This window comes from Sphaeramia orbicularis, chromosome 18 (genome assembly GCF_902148855.1).
Source record: "Sphaeramia orbicularis chromosome 18, fSphaOr1.1, whole genome shotgun sequence".
In the NCBI taxonomy this organism is placed as follows: domain Eukaryota; kingdom Metazoa; phylum Chordata; class Actinopteri; order Kurtiformes; family Apogonidae; genus Sphaeramia; species Sphaeramia orbicularis.
Genome location: NC_043974.1, coordinates 8619027 through 8640362, shown reverse-complemented (window position 1 = coordinate 8640362; position 21336 = coordinate 8619027). Strand labels below are relative to the sequence as shown.

Here is a 21336-nt window from a genome sequence, read left to right as displayed (position 1 = left end):
TCACTACTTTATAATTTCTCTCTGGTTGTAATATTTATATATTGTTTCTGCAACTTTTTGCAATTGTAGGGCAAAAATGATAGAGCTTTTATTTAAAACACCTTGCACATCTCAGTGATGAAAAGATTCATATTGCCTGCAGTTCTATTCAGTTCAATTCAGTTTTATTTGTAGAGCGCAATATCACAACACGGTTGCCTCAAAGGGCTTTACAGAATTTGTAGAATATGAAAATAAGCAACACTCAAATAAACAGTCAATGAAGCAAATGGATTAATGTCCCAGGCATCCCCCATCCCTAGACCTTTGTTCTTGGCAAGTAAAACTCCAAAAACCCAGTGGGGAAAGAGAAACCTCAGGGACATCCACAGGGAAGGAGAGATCCAGTCTCATGGACGGACAGGCTGTAGGTGTAACCAGGACTGATGGACAACCATTTGCTGATGTAGTTCCAGTCTGTAAGGATGCAGTAAGGTGGGGGCACATGAGGGGTCCATCTGGTCAGGTGTGGGTGAGGAGGACCATCCAAGACAGGTGAGGGTGAGGAGGTCCATCTACTCAGGTGAGGGTGAGGAGAACTATCCGGACAGGTGACAGTGAGGGAGGAGGTCCCTGGTCAGTTCAGTTGTGTTTCGTTTTACTTTTTGTTACATTTTATTTTAAGCCACAAGTGTGTGTGTGTGTGTGTGTGTGTGTGTGTGTGTGTGAACACAGACAAAGGTCAAATGCTTTTGTAGATCTCAATGAGTTGCTCGTTATATGTCTGTTACATCAGTGTGTGTATATCTTGGTAATGTAATGTAATATGTTTATAACAATTCAACATGATGGATTTTCATGTATGCAGTTACAATACAATTAAACTTACACATTTTTTTTTTTTTTTTTTTGTGATTTTCTATATCATTATGATACAGTAGTAGTAATAGCAGTAGTAGTAGTATTTGATAAGTCAGCTAGATGGTGCACTGATGTTTGTTGCTTTCAATGCTTTCGGAAATATTAGATAATATATATTATATGTTCCGTGTGTCGTCAAGTAGCCTATATCTAATCAGGAATAAGTTAGGAATCTCGAAATATCTTAAATTATCTACACTTATTTAGGTTTCTGTAGTTTTATAAAGTAGCTCGTATTTATCTATGAAGTATAATCTAATTTTACTTCGCTAAAAATAAATTTAAATCAGTTAATCCGATTCAAAGACAAATTATTTCTTAAATAGTACAATGAAAATAAGATTATGTGTCTTTTAGAGTCAATTCTTGCTCCCTCACTGTTAATATTAACTCCAGTAAACATGGTTTTCCTATCAGAATGCGTTGAGTAAAGTGGAGATGAAGTGAAGCCTCAATTTCCGAGGGCCATTGAAAGCAGCATTTTCCCCGCATCACCCTGCTACCCAGTTTCAGTTAGCCGAGCCGTCCGCCTGTCTGTTTGCTCAGGTGTGTGTCGACTCGACCTTTTGTCAAACGCCGAAAACTCTAGATGAAAACCTAAACGCCCCATCATTGGAATATTTTCTCGGAGTCCCAACCCACACTGTTGGACCGTTTACGGAGACTACAGAAACGAAAAACACGAGCTAACCGGTCGTGAACGTTAACATTAGCAGCAGCAGCAGAACAGGTGCATTAAGGGGTTTGATTTGACGTTAGCCTCGTCGTGCGTGATAAAGTCTGACTCTACACCTCTGGGAATCACTGTACAGTTTTGTGATATGGACATACTATAAAAACCAACATTGTTATGGTAAGTCGCGTTTACTCGCTGTCTGTTTGCTGTATTTTTGCGATAGTTAGCTCAATACTGCCCAGGATATACAGCCAATGGAAGATTAGTGTAGCTAACAGGGAGGCAACTTAAGCTAGCTTGTTAAAGGTTGTGAGGCTTGATCTCTTAACGTTAAATGAAAATAACATATGGTTTTAATTATGTGGAAACCCGCTATGAAACCTGGTAGGCCGATCCTATTAAATCTAAGGGTGACAGGTGGAGGAATGGAAACAACTGCCAATTCTTTAAAGCATTTCGTATGTAAACAGTAGGCTGCCAGATTTTCAGGTTATCTTGAGATCATAGTACATAAAGCTTTTGATTACCTGTGTGCTTGCATGCAATGAGAGTGAAAAACTGCTAATGTATCTTTGAAGGGCTTAAATTGATTTTCCTCATTTTGGACTCATACATATTGGGGAGTAATCAGATATGATCAGGAGAGTGAAAGTTTATGATCAATTTAGGGAGGATTTTTGATAGAACATGAACTCCATGAGATTCATGAAAGAAATTCATCCATTTCAAACATGTGCACATACATTATTTTATAGAATGGAACAGATTAGAATGGGTCTAAATGCAAGACCACAAATAATATAAATGTATTGTCTAGTTTTGAGTGGCTGGATTCTTTATCCAACCAAGGTCTACAACAACCAAGTCACCAAGAAAAAAAAAAAAAAGTCAAAAAGTACTCTCTTATAGTTTACAAGATGCTGTGCCAGGTGAAAATGTGAAATTCTTTGAAGTAATGGAAAATGAGCACGAGTCCAAAGGAATGTTTGTCTTTGAACTGCTTAAAAACACTGCATGTTAAAATACTTTCGGCTTTTAGATTAGTGTGAGGTTTGTAAATATATTTGTATTATATCTCTGAAGCAGATGGTTTCTGAAGATTGTACCATGTTGAATGTTGAAACTGCTAAAAAATCTTATTTAGTAATTTAATAATCTCTAATGTTGACTTGATAAGCAATCCTAGTAACATTTCTTGTTTTTTTTCTTTAAGGTTACTGTGACTTGATGGGAACAAGTTATACATTAGAAACCTACAGCTTCCATTCCCTCTCCCCCACCATTTCCTGCCTCCCAGTGTCTCGAGTTATTGCTTGGTAGTCTCTATTTATTGCCCTTCATCTCTTTCTGCCCATCATCACGTGTTATCATCGCATCTCCTATCTAACTTCTTTCACATTTATTTCTCATTCTCACAGTTCTCATTACTTTTTTGTCACACACCTCAGATCTGTAGTTCATCTGGCTCTATAGCCCCACATCCTGAATACTGACATGGCCTCGGCGATGTCGGAGCAGTCCAGCGTCCTACAGGAGGAGCTCACCTGCCCAGTGTGCCTGGACTTATATCGTGACCCACACCTGCTTCCTTGTGGCCACAACTTCTGTAAGACCTGCCTTGATCGGCTGAAGCGACAAGCAGACCGAGGTCGGTTCCGTTGCCCAGAGTGCCGTGATAGCCACCGGTGTGGGACTAACTTTCAGAAAAACTTCAAACTAGCCAACATTGCAGATGACTACCGTCACCGGCGCAGAGCTACCACTGCAGCTGCTATAGCTTTAAAATCCAGGGAAAAACTGGCATCTTCTCTGGCTGCACAGCAAACTAGGACTGTTTTTGCTGCTGTTCCATGTGACTACTGCCCTTCAGTTGCTGCCGAGTCTTTAGGTGCCAGTGCTGATGGACCAGGTGCAAGTGTTTCTCAGGAAGGAGGTGACAAACAGGAAGCAGCAGGGGCTGCCTCTGTGTCTTCTACTGCTGCTGCGTCAATGTTTGCAGTCAAGACGTGCCTAAAGTGTGAGGTATCAATGTGCCAGGAACATGTAAAGCCACATCTTGAACTGCCAGCGTTTCGTGAGCATCTGCTGACAGAACCGATGAATGACTTCTGGAAGAGGAAGTGCCCAGATCATGATGAGATTTACAGGTATGAATGAAGCAGTGCATAGACTTTTTCCTAAAGTTATAAGTCTTTGGCCCGGTTCCCAAGCCATTTTGGATACTAGCTGAACTAAATTATTGTCAAATGAATGCGGAGAAGATCAAAACCAACTTAAATGACTTTTCCCAAATCTAATGGTGGTAGGTGATCTCCTGTTCCAGTGCTATTTTGACCTTATTGATTTATTATTATTTGCGCTTGCTCTTCCACATTTTTGTACACAGATATGGTAGTAATAATGGTCCATAATTATGTAATGTTACATACTCTTACTGGAGGATCTAAAAACCCCTCATTCAAAGTCTTTCCACAAATTTCATGAAATGCTGATATGTTTATGAATAGACTTTTGGCTATAAATGTGTTGCCAGATTTTTCTTGCAAATTAGTCAAAATAATGCTCAAAAGCACTAAAACATGAACTACAGTTTTTGAGGTGAGCTCATGATTGTTTTTCTGAAATAACAGATATAATGTCTATAAAGTATTTGTTTGAGCTTTTATCAATTGCTATTCACATTAAAAAAGTAGAAATAAGAATAAGAAAAGCAGTTGCCGCTGTGTCTCTCAACATCAAGACGATGAGAAGAGAGACATGGTGACAATAGTAGCACTTGATTACTGATATGATGCTAATGTTGTTTGAAAACTGAGAAGGAAAATGTCCTTTTGTAAATCTGTTGTTTCTGACCAGGAAAACAAAAAAAAGATACATTTTTGTTCGTGGATTTTAAAAATCAAATCACTCTTCTGTTTTCCCTCCTTTAATTTCTGTTTATAAGACCTTTGGCAAAAATTATAGATTTGTTCATAAAGCATTCTTTTTATTCTCATTAATAAGAATCATTAATGTAAGGAATCATACATGAAAAACATTCTAATTAAAAAGCTTACAGCCTGTTGCTCCTTTATATTTGTATTGTGACCATGTTTGTCTGTCACCATCTCATTTTGTGGATTTTTTTTTTTTTTTTTTAAATGAATCTAATATTTGAGTGTAATTTTGTTGAATGAGATTGATCAGTACTGAAGTGTTTCAAAAGTATTTACAGTAATTTATGAATGCTTTTAACAGAAAATATTTTGTAACTGTTTAGGTTAAATTGTTTTATTATTAACTTATTTCAGTTTGGGTAGAAAAACATGCTTTTTCTGAGCTCTAATCACCACATGGTCTTAAGCACATATCATAGTTCTTTTCCTCTATATTTTCTCTCATACAGTAGTAGTTCTAATTTTTGTGAGTATGATATTTAATCTGACATTTCTATGGTTTGTGTGTAAGTTGTTTTAATTTAATATATCCATTTGACCAGATACTACTGCATGGATGACAAAGTGTGCGTCTGCAATGCCTGCACCATTGAAGGAGGCCACTCAGGACACACAATCAAGACTCTGAAAAACACAATGAAGGATCTAAAGGTACACTCTTGATGACAGATCCACACACTGACCAGGCCAGTGCCTTTAGTGTCATCTTTTGTAGCCTGCTACATTGTGTTTGCATTGTTTGACTCACATAAAGCCCTGTGACAAGTCTAGAAATCAGATGAATGAATACTGTGTTGCTTTAGTTGGTATGGATATGTGTGAATGAGCGAAAGAGTCACATGGCTTTGTGTTTTTTCCATACGAGACTGAAATCCACTTCCTGTGTTTCTATTTCTCAGAAAAGAATGAGAGGCTTCTAGTACAGTTCAAAGAGCTATCAAAGGTCTCCAACCGTTCTTACACTATGTAACTTGGCAGTGAGATGGACTTAGAAATAAGGCAGGGTGATTGGGGTCTAAAGGTCGCTATTCATCACACTCACAATGCATGTGTTGATCTGAACTGTGATCTTCCTTACATGTAATGCACTACAGAAGGGTTCATGTTTTGTTTTTGTAATGTTTACACACTGTGGTGAGTTATACAGATACAGATATTGCAAAGATGCCGCTTTTTATGTCATAGATTATTCCTGCAGGGTCTTAAAAAGTCTTAAAAGACTTCAATTTAGAAATCTTCATTTAACACCTCAAAGTCTTAAAAAGGTATCTAATTTGATGTGGTAGATGTTAAATTATGTTGCTATAAACTTGTTAGTCTACTCAGTTCCACCTGTTCCAACCCAACAATTTATATTGAAATAAAGAACCAGTTATCGCTAACTTTGCAGCCCCTGGTGACAAATGATCAGAGAACATTCAACCCAACGCACATGTGGCTGTTAGTCATGCACGCGTCGCCTAAGAAAGCTGACTTTGGAAACTTTAAGGGACGGCTCACATGCAAAAAGTAAGCATGAGGGAGTGCTAATTTATCATAGATCATTCTTGATCTGGTTGACAGGAGCAAAGGGGAACTTGTTTGAAGTTTGTTGCACCCTGTGCAAGAAATCAATTCTCAAAACTCAGAATCATGGGAATCAAGGCATTGGAGTAAATAACTACATCTCCCTAAATTCTAGGAGTCGCAAATTTTTACCATTATTGCTGTGAAATACATTGTAAAATGGGCATTAAATTCTGTTCTAAGTAGTCTTAAAAAGTCTTAAATTTAACTTATAGAAACCTGTAGGAACCCTGATTTTTAAAGTCTGTAATATTAACGTCTAGAAACAGGTGGTAGACTTATCTGTTGATTATATAGAGAATTGAAATGCAATAATACATTGCAGATTTCTCTATTTTTACTTTGAATCAGCGTTTTAGTTCAAAATATTGATTAATCCCTTAAGTTACTGGACAATAAAATAAAGACATGTAATTGACAGTGAGCAATAACTTAAAAATGACTCTTTATTCAGACACTTGTCCAGCAAGAGTCTGTCAACACTGGGCATAAACATGGGTGAATGACAGGACTGGAAAAATATATGCAGGTTGATGTGTTACATGGTAGATAGTAAATAGTGCCTTAGCGTCCTCAAACCCATACCTAAACCAAGAGTACTTTGCTACAATACCTTGTTCTTTGGCTAAATAAACACTGTTCTGTGGGTTTGGAAATAATTTGTGATAATTTTGAGAGTTTTATATGCTGTACTATGCAAGTGTTTGGCAGCCTTTAGCTTTGCTGTTTTTATAGGGTTGTAATGGGTGTGTGTCTTCATTTCTAAAAAGAAATATGCAGGGAATGTGGGCACAGTATGGAAACACACACACACACCCCATCAGAACTAAACAGCTTCTGCAGGTAAATGCAGTATTAGTGGGACCTCCATTTGGATTCAGCGAATCTTCAACTCTTTTGGGTCAACTGTCTGGATGTTTTGTTAAATAATCTTGTGTTTTATTACACACCTTCAGAATGTTCCAGAGACTTTCATGGTCTTTTCTCCTTTTCCAGATAATACCATATGGCTTCTACAATATTCCGATTTTTTTCTGAAATGCATTACCACACGTACATTTCTTAACCTTCATAGTAATATTTGTATAGCTGGAACTGACCTGCAGAGGCTGTTCAGTTCAGATTTTTGTTTGTTTGTGCGTGTCTGTTTTAAAACTGTGCACATATTTCGTTAGAGAGACACACGCCCATTACAACCCTGCAAAAATAACAAAGCTAAAGTCTACCTAAGACTTTTGGACAGTACTGAAGTACATCTTCTATTTTCTTAGGAGGATTCAAAAAACATATGACAGGATTTATGTCTATGTTTATGGGTGTATGTCTAGTTTATGCAGTAATCATTTTAGAGGTCAAATCAAAAGATTGGCTATATCATAGTAACTTGGTGTTGTTGAGTATTTAAAGTATATAAAAACTAGTCTAGTAACTCTGAGCTCTAACTTTCTCTCATTTTACATTGTCAGGGTGCATTGGACAAACACCTTTACAGGGTTGAAAGGAAATACAGCATGACAGAAAAAAAACTCCAAGAGCAAAAAGTGAAGGAGAGACAAAATAAGGTGAGACATTAAATATTTAAATGCACAGCATATCCATGTTAAAATGTCGAAAACTAAGACCACTGTGATATATTTTGTTGTTTGTTTTACTTTTGCTTTGCTTGCTATTTTTGGTTATTTGTCTTGAATGACATGACTTATCTTGAATATACTGTACAGTCATGGACGAAAGTATTTGCACCCCTGGAATTTTTCCAGAAATACACCATTTCTTCTAGAAATTATTGCAGTTACAAATATCTTTGGTATTTACATGTTTAGTTCTTTTATGTGCATTAGAACAAGACAAAAAAACAGAGGAAAAAAGCCAAATTTAACATAATTTTACACAAAACTCAAAAAATGGGCTGGATAAAATTGATGGCACCCTCAATTTAATATTTGGTTGCACACCCTTTGGAAAGAGTAACTGATATCAATCGCTTCGTATAATCAAGAACAAGCTTCCTATAACTTTCAACTGGAATTTTGGACCATTCTTCTTTTGCAAACTGCTCCAGGTCTCAGATTTGATGGGTGTCTTCTTGCAACAGCAATTTTGAGATCTCTCCATGGGTGTTTAATGGGATTTAGATCTGGACTCATTGCTGGCCAATTCAGAACTCTCCAGCGCTTTGTCTTCAGCCATTTTTTTTGGTGGTTTTTGTGATATATCTTGGGTCATTGTCCTGCTGGAACACCCATGACGCAGGCCCAGCTTTCTGACACTAGGCCCTACATTGCGACCCAAAATCTTCTGATAGTCTCCAGATTTCATGATTCCTTGCACACAGTCAAGGTACCCAATGCCAGAGGCAGCAAAACAACCTCAAAACATATTTGAACTGCCACCATGTTTGACTGTAGGTACTGTGCTCTTTTTTTTTGTAGGCCTCATTCCTTTTTCTCTAGACAGTAGAATGACATGCTTTGGAAAAAAGCTCTACCTTAGTCTCATCTGTCCACAAAACATTCTCCCAGAAGGATTGAGGCTTGCTCAGATAAATTTTTGCAAGTCCAGTCTGGCCCTTTTGTGTTTGTGTCAGCTGTGGGGTTCTTCTTGGTCTTCTGCCATACCGCTTCATCTTGTTCAGCTGACGACGTATTGTCCGAGCTGATACCTCTGGACCCTGAGCTCCAGCACAGCCTGGATTTGTCTGGAAATTGAATGAGGCTGTTTATCCACCATTCAAACAATCCTGCGTTGCATTCTTTCATCAATTTCACTCTTCCATCCTCGTCCACAGAGACTAGCCACAGTTCCATGGGTTTTAAATTTCTTGATTATGTTATGGACAGTAGACAAAGGGACTTCAGGATCTCTGGAGATGGTCTTGTAACCTTGAGATTGTTCGTATTTCTCCACAAGTTTGCTTCTTAAGTCCTCAGACAATTCTCGGCTATTGTTTCTCTTCTCCATGCTTGGTGTCACATACACAAGCTCACAACACAAAGGTTGAGTGTTTTTATACATTCTAACCTGCTTCAGGTGTGATGTCCATATTGCAAACACCTGTGGCTTGCCATGGGGAGTTTAAACAAGCATCATATGCTTGAAATAAAAGGATTAACCCACAGTTTTAAAAGGGTGCCAATAATTCTGTCCAGTCCATTTTTGGAGTTTTCTATCAAATTATTTCAAATTCAGCTTCACAAAGTAAACAAAAGTGTGTATACCATAAACATTTGTAACTCCAATAATTGAAGGGGGAAATGTTCTTTTATCTGGAAGAATTTCAGGGGTGCCAATAGTCCATGACTGTATGTCATTAACAAAGAACCTTTTTCCTCTGAATGTGCCTCTCTTTCAGTGTTTCCGACTATAAAAGCTGTGTAGTTTTGATGACAGAGCTATCATTCAGAATTGTTTAAGTTTTAAGAATAACAAAGAAAAGAAACTTCATACCATAAACATAAATTTATTGTATGCAGTGTATTATGTCATAATGCTTGCAAAGACATGAATATTTGCTTATGAACACATGACAATGTACTGACAATGATTACATCTGGGAAATGAAATGCTTCTGTTTTGTGTTTATGGGCACAGATGGCTACATTGGTCTTTTCTGACCTAATGTGTATTTCTTGGTGAAATCAATGCAATAATTAACCCCCCCCCCCATTGTGGTTCTCATGTAGAAGTTCATGGACGACTCGGAGCAATGCTTGACTAGACTGGGTGAGGAGATAAAGGCCAAAGTACTCCACTTCATTGTAAGGATGAGAGAATGTAGTCGCACTCACTGTGAAACCAACGGGCCGGCAATTCAGAAGAACATCTCCAGGATCTGCCAGGACCAGGCCCGTCTCCAGGAGGTCCGCTGTGGCATTGAAAGCTTAATGCAGGAGAACGACCCTTTTCGCTTCATTGAGGTGAGATTCACCATTCAGCAGTTTTTAAGCTCATGCTTACCAACTAGTAAACCAAGAAACAGTGGTGAAATGTAACTAGGTAATTTTACACAAAACTGAAACACCTAAACTTAGCCTTTTTAATTTTACTCCACCAAACTCTGGAGGCAATTATTGTATTCATTACTCCACTGGCCACGCATAGTCAAGGTTCAAGGCACTTTGTTATCTCTGAGGGCCAAATTATTATACAGTCAGCAGTACATACATCAAAAACAAATGTCAGATACAATACAATAGAAAAAACACACCAGTCACACATTATTTAGGAACCTGATAACAGCAGGAGTAAGAGTTCTTATGTCTATTGGTCTGCTACGTGGTAGGGAGTATCTGTGCCCAGACTGAAGCAGCATGAACTCCGACCACAGAGGGTGGGGCCATTCAGAACCGACCGGGCCTTATTCAAGGTTCTGACCTTATGCTGACGTGTAAGATCATTTCAGGTCATGCCTGCGGTTCTGCTGCACACCTTCACAGTACTCTGAAGTCTGTTTTTATTTTTGATGTCAGATCATTAATATAAAATGAAAGGCAACAAATTAATTATTACATTGAAATTTATTAGGCTATTCAATAGATGATATAGTAATTTTCATCCAGCTGTATTTATTTACATTTTCAGTTTGTGCAGAACCAAAATATCACATGTTCACACATGGAAGAAGTAGAAAGGTTGGAAATGCAAAGAAATGTAATAGAGGTGATGAGAAAAATACAATGGTCACGTAATAGAAGACAGAAACAGAAATGCCATGTTAGGTAGAAAACAGCAATGAAATATTACCATGTAGGAAGAACTGCAGAAACAAAAGCTGAAGTTTGAACAAATTAGGGAAGAGTTGTGGTAATAAATGATCTACAACAGTTCAGTGCAGGGCAGAGAAGGAAGTGCTTCTCATAACCTTGTCGTTAATCAGTAGATCAGGAAGTTATGGGAAATGCAACATCTAAAGTCAACTTTAAAACCAGGATGAGGTAAAAAAAAAAATGTCAATACATTTGGACTGTAACCTGCCTATGAGATATATATATATATATATATATATATATATATATATATATATATATATATATATATATATATATATACACACACACACACATATACAGGGTGGGGAAGCAAAATTTACAATTAACATTTAGTTGTTTTTTTCTCAGCAGGCACTACGTCAATTGTTTTGAAACCAAACATATATTGATGTCATAATCATACCTAACACTATTATCCATACCTTTTCAGAAACTTTTGCCCATATGAGTAATCAGGAAAGCAAACGTCAAAGAGTGTGTGATTTGCTGAATGCACTCGTCATACCAAAGGAGATTTCAAAAATAGTTGGAATGTCCATAAAGACTGTTTATAATGTAAAGAAGAGAATGACTATGAGCAAAACTATTACGAGAAAGTCTGGAAGATACTGTTAAAGAAGAATGGGAGAAGTTGTCACCCGAATATTTGAGGAACACTTGCGCAAGTTTCAGGAAGCGTGTGAAGGCAGTTATTGAGAAAGAAGGAGGACACAGAATAAAAACATTTTCTATTATGTAAATTTTCTAGTGGCAAAAAAATTCTCATGACTTTCAATAAACTAATTGGTCATACACTATCTTTCAATCCCTGCCTCAAAATATTGTAAATTTTGCTTCCCCACCCTGTATATATATATATGTATATATATATATATATATATATATATATATATATATATATATATATATATATATATATATATATATATAAACGAAAAAGTATGAAATGAGCCATTCTGCACTTTTAGCTTTGTTTCTTTAACTATATTAGATGCAAATACTTTGATACTAGGCAGGATTATGAATACAGAATTTTTTTTTACCTTTAATAATATAGCTATATGCTGATGATTCTGATATGCTTACACTGATATGCTTGCACTAATAAAAGATCAGAATGTAAAAGATCTGTACTTCCTCCTCAACTGCAAACAAAAATGGTCAACAGGATTTAAAGTTTTCTGTGTCTTCAGTTCATTAGAAACAAAGTGCTTTGTTATAAATTTTTAGCGTTTTCCACTTTTTGTTAAAATGTTTTTTTCTTGTCCTTCTTTCTAGGCATACAGGACAACAGGAAAACAGTAAGCATTGTTTCAAAACTATCAAAATGTGTCCAGATAAATAAAAGTATTCACTCCAAAATAACCACATCCACTGGTTTGTGTTTTCAGGTGTCGTAAACAACTGAGAAAAACCCTGTTCTACCCAGAATATGTTGACATGGAGACAGAAGTTTTAGGAGTAATGATGGAAGACGAAATGAGAAAGTTTCTTGATGAGGAGCTGCCCTGTCACATTACAGCGGCCATTAATTCCCTCTGTAAGAAATTTTACTTTTGTTTTTCAATCAGTGCACAAGATTACACAGTGTTTATGTTGCTGAGCCTGACAAGTTGCATCATATTTGTTTGCTGCCGTGTTTGGATTAGAGATAAAAATCAGAGTTTTAAAGGTTCTGTCCTTCCCACAGGTCATCTTTCCGATCTTGAGGAGGAAGAGGACCAGGAGGACCACGAGGAAGAGGCCGTGGAGGAGGAAGATGATGATGACGATGACTACTTCGATGACAGCAGTGAGGAGGAAATGAGGAGCGAGGGGGAGGAAGAGGAAGATGAGGAGGACGAGGAAGATGAGGAAGGACATGACCAGAGTGACCTGGCTGATGATCTTTACAGCCCAGGGGAGGAAGAGGAGGAAGAGGAAGAAGAAGAGGAGGATGAGGATGGGGAAGAGGAAGATGAGGAAGAGAGAGGGGTCTAAGCAAGATTCATCCTCCTTTTTTCTTTTTTTTTTTTTTCTGAACACCTGTTGAAGAACTTTACTCCTTGACAGTAGTTGGATGCAACAGATGTGAAGGTTTTGACTTCTGTTGTGACGTCTTAACCCACCTTCTCTTTGAATGTCCCAAGTACATTTAAAAATCTTAAGCAGCCGCCACGTTTTGCCTCAAACCTTCATGCCAGACAATAACGGAGCTTTGATTCGGCTGGGTTCAAAACAAACGGTGCACTGAGACGCTGCTAATGTGAATCTGTGGTGCATACTACTCAACCTTGACAAATGTGCTTTATGTTCAAAGACATTTGCTGTATACACACGAATATGAATGTATAATTACCGAATGTTCTGGAAGGACTCAGGCTGAATTTGGGATCTCTGAGATACCTGATGCGCGGTACTTGAGAATCAGTAGCAAAGCAATTTTCTTTACTTTACTTAAAACAATCTGATTAATCAATTAATCTCGTTTGTTTTCATAACGTTGTGGTTAAGGCCAGTAAATCTTTCATAGTTGTATCTTACTTCTTCAGTTTGTTTAGGAAAACTGTGCTTGTTGCAGGAATTTCTTTTTTCCTTTTAGAGAGGTCTTTTACAGTTGTTCAAATGATCAACAATGGTACTCATTCACAAACAAAACTTAAGAATTTCTTTAAAGTTTCAAGCTAGATAAGAAAATATTTTAATTTCTTGAGTTTTCCAGTTTTCCCTTACCATAAAAAGCCAACAAGTTATACTGACTATATATATGATGTAAATGCAAACACACAGGCAAGAGACATTGAATGTGAATGGCTCCTGTGTGCATTGGATTGTTTCCTCATGGTAGATTTATACATTGCAAGCCAAAGAGTAAGGGTGTGTGTTGAATGTGTGCATGGGTCCTGTGTGTTTGTGTTGCTTGGCATGATGTTAGAAAAAGACTCATCTGTGTCAATAACAGTTTACATAGTCTATAGAATACATTTGCTTTGCATCGTTGTGCTTTAAAAGCATTTACTGCATTGTTTTAAAAAATCTCTAATATTCCTATGCACTGTTCATACATTATTCTTACAATGTCACTTTTAGGTGATGGGAAATTTTGCACTTTACTACAAAATACTATGTTGGGCCTAAAATATTTGAATGTTAAAGGTTCATTTTGATATCATAAGAGTGATTTTGTGAGGGGCCAAACAAAAAAGACTAACAAATAAAGCCTGGTGAAATGCAGATTGTTTTTTGTCTGTCTTATTTTTCTTTATTAAATGAAGTTGTGACTGATTGAAAATACACAGGTACCTATAAATAACTTGTAAGCTTTTGCAAAATTATAGAATAATTTGTCCTGTCTTTTTCTAAGATAAAAATCTGCTACCAAAGAAAAAAGAAATACCTCTGTGGTTAGCTTATTTATAGTACTATTTTTCCATTTTATTGCTTGTTTGTAGCTGTATTTTTAGCTCAGAGCAGCAGGAATTACGGTGTGATCACTGTTCCGGAAACTTTGTTTGAAGCCTTGAGAAGACGGACACCAACTCAGACGGACTAGTTTCCGTGAGTACTTCCGGTGTCAGCATGTTGGGATATCTGTTTAGCCTGTACGTTTAGCTTATTAACTGAATTTAATATTTAGCAGAACACGGAATGAATTTATCTTATAAATAGGAACAAATACAGCAAGTCATGAATCCAGTTCTTCGAAAGGTATGTTTATTTGTGGTTTATGGACGACAGATTTGTGTGTCTTCAACAGAGGTCACAGCTGCGATTTTATGTGACGAATAATGTCCATAACTAGTAAAAATGCAAACATTTGTTTCTGAGATGCAGCCTGGTATTTTTTTTTAAATATATTTTTAAGAATATAACGCGAAGCAAGTCGTAGTGTTTTTTTTTTTTTCTTAATCTCTAAATGAACTGTCTTCTTGCCAGTCAGTTGGTGGATGAAGACGATAATGGAGTAAACTATGTGTCGTGTGTGTGGAGTTTGTTGAAGTTTATAATTTTACTGTTAGGTCCTCCTCAGGCATTTTTGTACATTTTTTTTTTCATTTGCTGATCATTTTGGTTATGTCACAGCTTGTGGCATGAAATTAGGCAAGAACTTTTCTTTTTGGTTATATATTTTTAAAATCAGGTGTCTTATGTGTTTTATACGCTGTTGATGCATTTGGCATCCTTTTGTTATCTTCGTGGTAAAAATGTACATGCATAAATTTTTTTTTATAAACTCCTTTTTTTCATAAATGTCTTTAACAACTTCAGCCCTCTCAAAACTACCAAGCATTCAACAGTTTTCAGTATTGTAACCCTTTAAATGCCAGTTTAATTATTTGAATTCTGAATGATTTATTACAAGAAAAACCCTAAAAAATGTAATATTTTCTATACAATAAATAGTAGGGGGATGGTGGTGATTAGGGTCTTGGATGTGTCAAAGATTAGCAACAAAATTAATTTGATTGCATTCGTATTTTTTCTGTAATGTCAAATACTCCCTCTTGTTACCCTCGTGGACAAAAATGCCCCACTGACTCCCATTATAACACATTTCTTAATCTAACTGTCATTACACTATGTAACCATTCATTCTCTAATGTCAACATTTCATTTTGAAGAAAAGTAGTGATATTTGATTTGTTTATTGTATTCCACCAGATTCAACCATTTTCCCATTGTAGACTGATGCATAAAATTCTTTATATATGCAGCACCACTGCTTGCTGTCCTCTTTTTCATTTGCATCGAAGTCTTCTCCTTTAATGCTTTGGTTCTGTTATAGCAGTTTTTTTTTGTGTGTGTACACTTTTGCCACGCAGGTAGCCAGAGTAAATTTGGGAGGACACAAGGGTTAAGACACATATGAATAACTTTCTAAAGCAGTACTCAGTAAAGGGTTAAGAGCTTTATGTACTGTTGTAGCAGGAATCTCACAGTGAATGAAGAGACTTATCATAATTACTCAGCTTGGATGTGCACAGAATATAAAAAAATCTCTCCAGTTTGTCATGTCAGTCATTTCTTATTATGTATGCTTTGTTACAATCATGACAGGTGTTGATATCATTCCTTGTAAACCAACTAATAGGTTGATTACTGTTAGATGTTAAGTTTTGAGAAACTTACATCATCCTTTTCATTCAGTTGCAGGCATCTTTAATACAACAGCCATTATTTCTGAATCAAGCAGTTTCATTATGCCGGTAAGTCCCATAAATCTAGTTTATTTTTAATTGTAAAGGTGCAATATTTGGTGTTTATTCACTATTAACTTTATTTGCTGCTATACAATAAATATAATGGCCATATTGAGGTGTGTGCTTGAAAAAAAATGGAAATATTGATTTGATTAGAGCCTACATGATGAAGTCTTTCATTTCTAATACTGTGTTTGTCAACTGTTTCATCTCAAAGGGCTACACTATTGATGGAGCATCTTACATGGGGTAAGTGTTCCAAGTTTAGTATGAGTGAAATAGAATTTCGGTTAAACTGTATGAAAGCAAAACAGGACAAGGAAAATGTCACAAACTTACAAGGCTACCTTTTCCTGTTTTTCTGTGCATACCTGGTTGTGTGAAATATTCATAAATTCCATGTACAAGTATCTGTATTTGATTGGATATTTGTTCCTTCATGAGGAACTGCTGCCATAACCACAAGACAATACAAATCCATGCCTACTCATGGGATTGGAAAGTGGAAACATTTTTTACCCAAAGAAGTGGTAAGACTGAGACTTCATTTAATTTGTTACATCCATTAAATCAGGTATCATCCAATCACAATGAAAATTAAAAGGTAATTAAAATATTTTTTGGGGTTTTTTTTGTAGGCAAAGAAGAAGAAAGACAAGCATCAAATGAAGCAGATCGTGGCAGCTACAAATACAGCGTATGGGACTCTGAATGTGAAAGTGTCAGGTTATGACATGACGGTGGTGGAGCATTACTCCCAGTACATCCACAACCTCTGCAACCGGTTTGGCATCAAAGTGTCAGAAAGGTGAGGATGTTTAGGGAGACATTTTCATTGCTGTTGCTATAGCGCTTTTTATGTTCTAAAGAGTTTGGAAAATTGTGGACTGTGGCTTGTGTGCTTTCCCAAATCATTGAGCCTGTTTCCATGACAGTAACTAGGAGTAATCAGATAATAGTGATAATCAGATCTAACACATTTACATGCACTTAAATAAACTCTGGTTTAGAGGCTCCAGTCCATTTTTGGATTTTTTTTTCGGAGTACATACGTATGTTAAGATGGTAGACTCAAACTTCTTGTTATTGTCTTCCGCTCACATTTGACTACGTAACTTCTGTTTTCTATGATTTTAGTTGTGTTTACACATGTGCAGACATAAAAGAATGAAATAAATCAGATTAACCTGTATACATACAGGAAGAGATCAAAGTATTGGGGAGAAATCCATGTGTGTGAATGCAATTTATTATAATCCGATTACTGCTGTTATCTGATAAAACAGATCAGATTATATGGTTAACTTGATCACTGATAACTCCAGAAATCAGATAATGATCGGAGTATTAGTGTGGACGTAAACAGGCTCACCTCCGATAAGATTATTCAAACTAATTATTCAACATGATTCAAAATGTTAATTCTACTAAGAAAATCTCTGGTGACTCTGCTTCACATGCAGCTATGCTTTGCCAACCAAAAGCACAGAGGTCATGTTAATGCCAGAGCAAGGCACCAAGATGTACGTTGATGCCGTCCTTAAGACCCACGAACGTATTGTGCAGGTAAAAGTCAGCTTATGTTACTTCTCTATTGCCACTGCATATTATTGTTAGTTTTTCTTGAAAATTCCTTATGGCCTTATGTATTTGTTTGCCTAGTTGAGCAGTTTAAATGCTTCACTGAGCCCCGTTTTCATCGACATTCTTCTGAAGAATCAACCTGAGGGAGTTCAACTTTCTGTAAAAGAGGTGAGTGAGCATGAGGACGGCTTGGCTATTATTTTGGCATTGATCCAAGTGATATCATCGTGTCTATGCGTGTGCTGATGTCAGCATAGATATTTCAGCCATTATAAGTAAATTGGGGGGGGGCAAAATTAATAAAATTTTGAAGTTTGACCTACTTTTCCCAAAATATAATCACATCTATTGTGGGTCACTGACAATCTATAAACCCAATTTGGAATTAATTCAACCAATAGTTTGGCTACTTAAGTGTTAAAGAAACAAACAGAACCAAAAACAATACCCCTTGCCTCCTCTTCGTAGAATGGGATAAAACAGAAAATTAGCAGGTGCTCTCAGGTCGACTCCAAGTACATTTTCATCTTCTTTAGCTCAGTGCGTGTGTGCCAGAAGACTGCCAAGTGGCTTCCCTTTTTTTTGGATAAAACTTTGTGTTCTTCAATTTCTAAACTTTTTGTCATTATGAAACATAAAATTAGATGTTTATAGCATAATTCAATGTACAGCATTGTGATAAAAAGTTAAAAAATAATCATGAGTATATGTATTCCTGTAGCTATGTGTTTTACCCCAGTGATAAAGTGCCTGAAAAGTACTTGAATTTGACCTTGAAAAAATGTGTACGAACCCTGATTACATTATGACACACACACACACACACAGGTACTTGTGGCTACGATATCAAAATCACCCAGAAGATGATGTAAACAAAAGGAATCAAAATTTTTCCAAGGAGAAAAAAAAAGACGTGCGCATATTATAACTTGAATAAAACGGGTGGATTTCTAAAACCTTAACCAGGTTCTTTTGACATTCCTTTAATGTGTCCTTGTTTTCCACAGCACACGGAAGCTGATTACCATGCACGGTTCAAGGCTCGTCCGGAGCTGGAGGGGCTGATGGCTCAGATGAATCAAAAGGATATGTGACAGTGAAGTTACACTAACAACAATTTCTATAAAACAGACACGACTCTTCCGTAGCCAGAGATTGTCTTTTTTTTTTTTTTTATTTATTCCTAACTGATACTGTTAAAGATTACCACCATTTGCGGCTGTACACATTGACATTATTTTGTGATGTCTCAAAAATAAAATCTTTTTCCAACCCTGATTTTTGCTCTGAGTTTTTGTTATTTTTGAATTCTGCCTTAAGAGGTAAATAAAGCAAAGCATCTGAAGTGACACAATACAGGATATTGGATTTAGGTGTGTATCTATACACACACAAGGAAAAATGTCCATCCATTGTGTTGGCTCATCATAGTTACACACCTATGGTGTCAAGATGAGGCCAGATAACATTGTACATGTACGTGCTTTGACAAAATGCTTTCTGCATTCACAAAACTTTTCTGCACAGTCACAAAACTTTTTTTTTTTAATCCATCAATTTCTGTAAGGTGACTTCGTTGTGATATTGGGCTCTAAATAAAACTGAATTGAATTAATAGGTTTTATATACACTCACAGTCAATGAAAACTTTGAGAACATATTTTTTGACATAATTTTTATTTTGAAGCCCTAAACTGGAATTTTTTCATATGAATCATTTGTTTAGGATATTGGCATACAAAAACAAAAATCTAAAGTTTCAAGAATAATTTCAAAACAAAAAACAAAAGAAAATGGCACCTGCCAAACACAAAGTCACAACAGTAACGGTCTTGATCGGGAGTTGTCACTCCCTCTTGCCCTGGACACGGTCTATCTTTAACAGAGCCTGTTGTGTTGTGGCGTTCAACCAGGTTTCTGATTGTGGGTTGGGAACAGCCCATACGCCTGACAATATCACTGTAGCTCAAACCAGCCTCCACCATACCCAGTGCCTGAAGACGACGTTCATGTGATAGACGTGGCATGATGCTGTTCACTGGACTAACAATGGTGGCCTTTTTTGGGCCTTTATATACCGGTAGGCCTTCAAAACCAATTGTGAAGATACCCACTGAGTATTGCTCAGTTTGTATTTGGTCCACTTTTGCAAAGAGACCAACCCATGTGCAACGAACTGTGACAACATGACAACTCATCATTATCTCAACTACCCGAGCACTAAGTCATGAATAAATCCACAATGAATAATTACAGCCCCCCTACAAGTAGAAACATGCAGACATTTCTACCTCAAAGTTTCTATTGACTATCAGTATATGATGTACAGATTGGATGGTACTTTTAGATTTCGTTGTACTTGTTACAATGACAATAAAGATTATTCTATTCTATTCTATTCTATTCTATTCTATTCTATTCTATTCTGTTCTATTCTGTTCTGTATGGTAATGTGTTATGAAAGCCAAATCCAACACTACAACTACCTGATTGAACCTTATTACCTTATTGAAGGTGACTGTAAGTTTAAAGTTCATTATTCATGCCAACAAATAAATTTGTCGACAACACATTTATTTTTTGGTTTTACTCAAGTGTATGAGTTAGGTACTGGACATTCAAAGATTCATGGATATATAAGACACATTAAGCAGTGTCCTTGAGACTATGGAATGCATTGCCACTGGCACTTTGCACTTTAATGTCGCTTGAGTCTTTTAAAAAGTAACTAGACCTTCTTTAGATGGGCTTTTAGTTACGGGCGGGTTTTATGACCATTTGCTTTTATGTTTTTATGCCTGTGTGTCTAGCTGTGTATTTTTTTTGCCTGTGTATTTTACTTCTGATGTTTTCGTAAAGCACTTTGTGAATTATTTCTGTGATAAGTGCTAAGTAAATAAACTTTATCATTATTATTGTATGATAATTATTATTATCACATGAAACTGACGTGTATTGCTTTGGCTGCAGTCTTTATGCTGAAGTCTAAAACTCTTTACACAAATAGGAAGAAACGTTCAGATTATTCACATTTTTGTCTCATACTGTATGACCAGCTACTTCACCATCAGAGACCACAGCATTAAGATGATAAATAGAAACAACTGGAAAAATCTCATTAAAGCTACTTGATTTATCTGAAACACCATATATATATATGAGTGAACATCATTGACGTGCAGTGCTTGATCTTACTACACCACCACTTGAAGCTGTGAGGAACACTTGGAAAAAACCTGAAACACTGCGAAGAGCTCTTAGCAGTTATCTAAAGTACTTTATGAATAACCAGAGGCAGGTGCCTGAGGAGCAGTAACAACCTGAATCCCCTTAGGGAACAATTATTCATAATTTAGCAATTATTTAAAGCAGAATGCTAAGACCCTGGCTCTTATTACCTCTGCCAGGAGGTATTGTGATCGCTTTGCTTTGTGTTTGTTTGTTTGTTTGTTTGTTTGTCTGTTAGGAAGATAACTCAAAAAGTTATGGATGGATTTTCATGAAATTCTCAGGAAATGTTGATACTGGCACAAGGAAGAAATGATTACATTTTGATGGTGATTGGGGGGGATCCCTCTTGGTGGAGGTCTGTGCTCCTGCGTGTGTCTTTTTTTATGCTTTTCTTGTTTCCTGCCTGTGGAGGGTGCCTTTCAGCCTGTCACATATGGCACACTGAAGAGCAAGTTTATATGTTTCAAAGACTTTTCCTGGCAAAATAAATTACA

General features: G+C 36.6%; 2 protein-coding genes across 5 annotated transcripts; both read left to right on the top strand.

Moving 5' to 3' along the window:
- Positions 1-1391: 1391 nt before the first annotated feature.
- On the top strand, positions 1392-14062 carry LOC115438711 (E3 ubiquitin/ISG15 ligase TRIM25). 2 transcript variants are annotated; one of them, XM_030162491.1, is made up of 9 exons: positions 1392-1753; positions 2790-2892; positions 3025-3723; positions 5055-5163; positions 7545-7640; positions 9762-9995; positions 12126-12148; positions 12239-12387; positions 12538-14062. In XM_030162491.1, exons 3-9 carry the CDS (start codon positions 3071-3073, stop codon positions 12825-12827), a joined length of 1554 nt encoding a protein of 517 aa, XP_030018351.1. In that variant the 5' UTR covers positions 1392-1753; positions 2790-2892; positions 3025-3070; the 3' UTR covers positions 12828-14062. The 2 variants fall into 2 exon arrangements, with proteins under 2 accessions (XP_030018351.1, XP_030018350.1); XM_030162490.1 differs by lacking the exon at positions 2790-2892.
- Positions 14063-14381: 319 nt separating this feature from the next.
- Positions 14382-18889, top strand: mrpl48 (mitochondrial ribosomal protein L48). 3 transcript variants are annotated; one of them, XM_030162494.1, is made up of 8 exons: positions 14382-14534; positions 15981-16033; positions 16245-16276; positions 16469-16557; positions 16666-16835; positions 17491-17593; positions 17690-17779; positions 18619-18889. In XM_030162494.1, exons 1-8 carry the CDS (start codon positions 14514-14516, stop codon positions 18703-18705), a joined length of 645 nt encoding a protein of 214 aa, XP_030018354.1. In that variant the 5' UTR covers positions 14382-14513; the 3' UTR covers positions 18706-18889. The 3 variants fall into 3 exon arrangements, with proteins under 3 accessions (XP_030018354.1, XP_030018353.1, XP_030018352.1); XM_030162493.1 differs by having other exon boundaries at positions 15975-16033; positions 16472-16557; XM_030162492.1 differs by having other exon boundaries at positions 15975-16033.
- The last annotated feature ends 2447 nt before the right edge of the window (positions 18890-21336 follow it).